General features: G+C 35.4%; 1 protein-coding gene across 1 annotated transcript in view; it reads left to right on the forward strand.

Moving 5' to 3' along the window:
* Positions 1–212: 212 nt before the first annotated feature.
* Positions 213–2,780, forward strand: part of LOC110025305 (beta-fructofuranosidase, insoluble isoenzyme 3-like) — a gene marked incomplete at its 5' end in the record, with an annotated part of 4,953 nt that continues 2,385 nt past the window's right edge. The window contains 3 exon segments of the mRNA XM_020725721.1: positions 213–537; positions 2,091–2,099; positions 2,384–2,776. Of these exon segments, the coding sequence (XP_020581380.1) occupies positions 330–537; positions 2,091–2,099; positions 2,384–2,776 (610 nt within the window).

Raw genomic sequence — 2,780 nt, forward strand, 5'->3', positions numbered from 1 at the left:
TAATTAAATTTTTTTTTCATGTCTGGAACTTGAGTCTAATCAGAATTACTGTCTTAACGAATTATTTCAAAATAATATATCTGTGAGGCTTTTCTGCAAATACGTAACTTCATTGGACCTAAATGTGAGCAACACATCTGTAATTCCAAAGTAGAGAAAATTCAACACCATCCTTTAATATATATTTTCTTTTTTTTTAAAAAAAATGTGTCTTTTCCAACTCGGTCCTTCTTGATTCCAACTCCCATTTCCCTATATAAACCCTAACCTCCCTCGTCTTTCGACACCCAGCTTCAGCCCATCTGTCCTTCTCCTTCTCTCCCGTGCGTATGGGTGGCCGGAAAATGAGTTCTTGTTTGGAAGAAGTTATACCCAAATGCCTGCTTCTGACTATTTGGGCCTTTCTTCTGCTGGCCAGAAACGGAGCGGAGGCATTTCATAGGCTTGCCACCACAGAAGAACTCCAAAAGGTTCCTCCTGCAACCATCACTAACCGCACAGGTTTTCATTTTCAAGCCCCCAAGAACTGGATTAATGGTGATTCTCCCTCTCTTTCGCTCTTATTTTGTACAGATTTTTTTTGTTTTTTTAGTGCAGATCCGGATCTGAAGATTACTAGAGAAGAATTTTCTTCCTTCTTGTTTTATATAGGTTTCGTTATGATAGATGATGGGCTACGAGTTTTCGAAATAGTTTGAAAAATGAAGTTAGATGATGCCAGATTCGGCTCTGGCGAGTAGGTTTTGATTGCTGAATTGTGGCCGGCTTCGTGCCCGTTTTCCATTGCTGGTCAACCGTAGGGGCCGCTGTTAATATTCAAATTTGTTTATGCCTAGCTATGCTATGAGGAAAATAAATAGTTATATAAATTGGATTTGAATATTTGACTCGATTTTTGTGGCATATTTTTTTAATTAAATTCATTAAAAATTCATTCGGATTTGTTTTTTTCTTATTATTATTAATATTATGGAATGCTGGCTAGTCAATAGAGCCGCGGGACTTTTGCTCCATTTAAGACATTGCATTTGCAAATAAATATATGACTTTATATCTGATTCATGAAATTCTGTTAATTTTTTCCCCATAAAATAATGCTATTATTCTGAATATATTTTCTGTAAAAAAATTGAACTTTTTAATAAATATGTGCTGGAAATTTCTATTATTTATTTATTTTTTATATGATTAAAATTATTCTTTTTCAATTAGTTTATTCTATGAGTTTTTAATCAAATGATTTAATGGAAAAATATTACATTCAGATAATAAGATATGTGGATGACAGAATCTACACGGCAGTCCACACGACAGCAAGTGGTGAGATTCACGTCATCATTCGGAATCGTGGAGCCATTCACACCATCATAATATTTCTCCCATAAAATTACTTGTCGAAACCTTCTCATATGAAACATTTGAAAATGACAAGTTTTACCTATAAAAGTAAGAAAAATAAATTAATATCAATTTCCAGCACAATTATTAAAAAATTTAAATTTGTTTTTAAAAAATATATTCATAATAAAAGCATTATTTTATGGAGAAAAAAATGAGCAGAATTATATGAATCACATATAAAGGCATAGTCATTTTAACATAGGAAAACTTCTCAATCAGGCAGCCCTATTGGCTCCTCAACATCATTCCAACAGGCGGACGACGCACAGTAATATTTTCCCGATATTATGGGTCCGCATGAAGTTTTCCTCGCTTTAATCGAAAGGTTCATTTCCTTTCTTAATGGCATCTCCAATCACTTTTGAGAAGCCATACTAATTGTCACATCATTTCGAATGATATATTAATTACGTTTGCTGATTTTTTTGGTATGATAACTTATCTATGGTCGCATATCTCAAAGTCTACTTTCAAAAGTCTTTAATTATCCTCTTAAATGCATTAGATCCCATAACTATTTCCTACTTATCGTACTTTAATTTGATCACTTAAATTTTCTGGTGCATAAAAAAATATGAATCAGCTCTGCTCTATCTTTATTCCTTCTAACTCTAACTATTATGGTGTTTCTTCTGCTCTAACTTTTATGGTGTTTCTTCTGCAAATGCTTTGGTGTTCACGGGCGACAGATCCTAATGGTATGCTCCGATCTCCCTCTCATATTTTTATATTCCAAAGTTTAGTCCGAAATTGTGATATAAAAATTATTTTAACCAAACATTACTTTCAAGAAAAATAAAGAATCAACATTTAACTGTAATTATAATAATGTTGGCCGGTTTGGCAGCTTGCACATTATAAAAATCTGTTATAAAAACTATTGCTAACAATAATTCAGTTCTTATCCAATAACCATATTAATTATTAATATATATGTATATATGTATAAATTATTTAAAAAATAAACTTGATGAAAATACAGGGCCAATGTACTACAATGGAATCTACCACTTATTCTACCAGTTCAACCCGAAAGAACCTGTTTGGGGAAATATCGTGTGGGCGCACTCCTACTCAACCGACCTGATAAACTGGAAGCCACTCGAGCCCGCCATTTACCCCACGAAGCCCTTTGATATCAACGGCTGCTGGTCCGGTTCGGCAACCATTCTCCCGGGTAACAAACCGGTCATCATGTACACAGGTATTGACCAACAAAACCGACAGGTTCAGAACGTGGCCTACCCGAAAAACCTGTCCGACCCGTATCTCCGGGAATGGGTCAAACCCGATTACAACCCGGTCATCCGACCCGAAGGCGACATAAACGCGACCGCTTTCCGCGATCCGACGACCGCGTGGTACGGCCACGACAGCCA

This window comes from Phalaenopsis equestris, unplaced genomic scaffold, assembly GCF_001263595.1.
Source record: "Phalaenopsis equestris unplaced genomic scaffold, ASM126359v1 Scaffold000297, whole genome shotgun sequence".
NCBI lineage: Eukaryota > Viridiplantae > Streptophyta > Magnoliopsida > Asparagales > Orchidaceae > Phalaenopsis > Phalaenopsis equestris.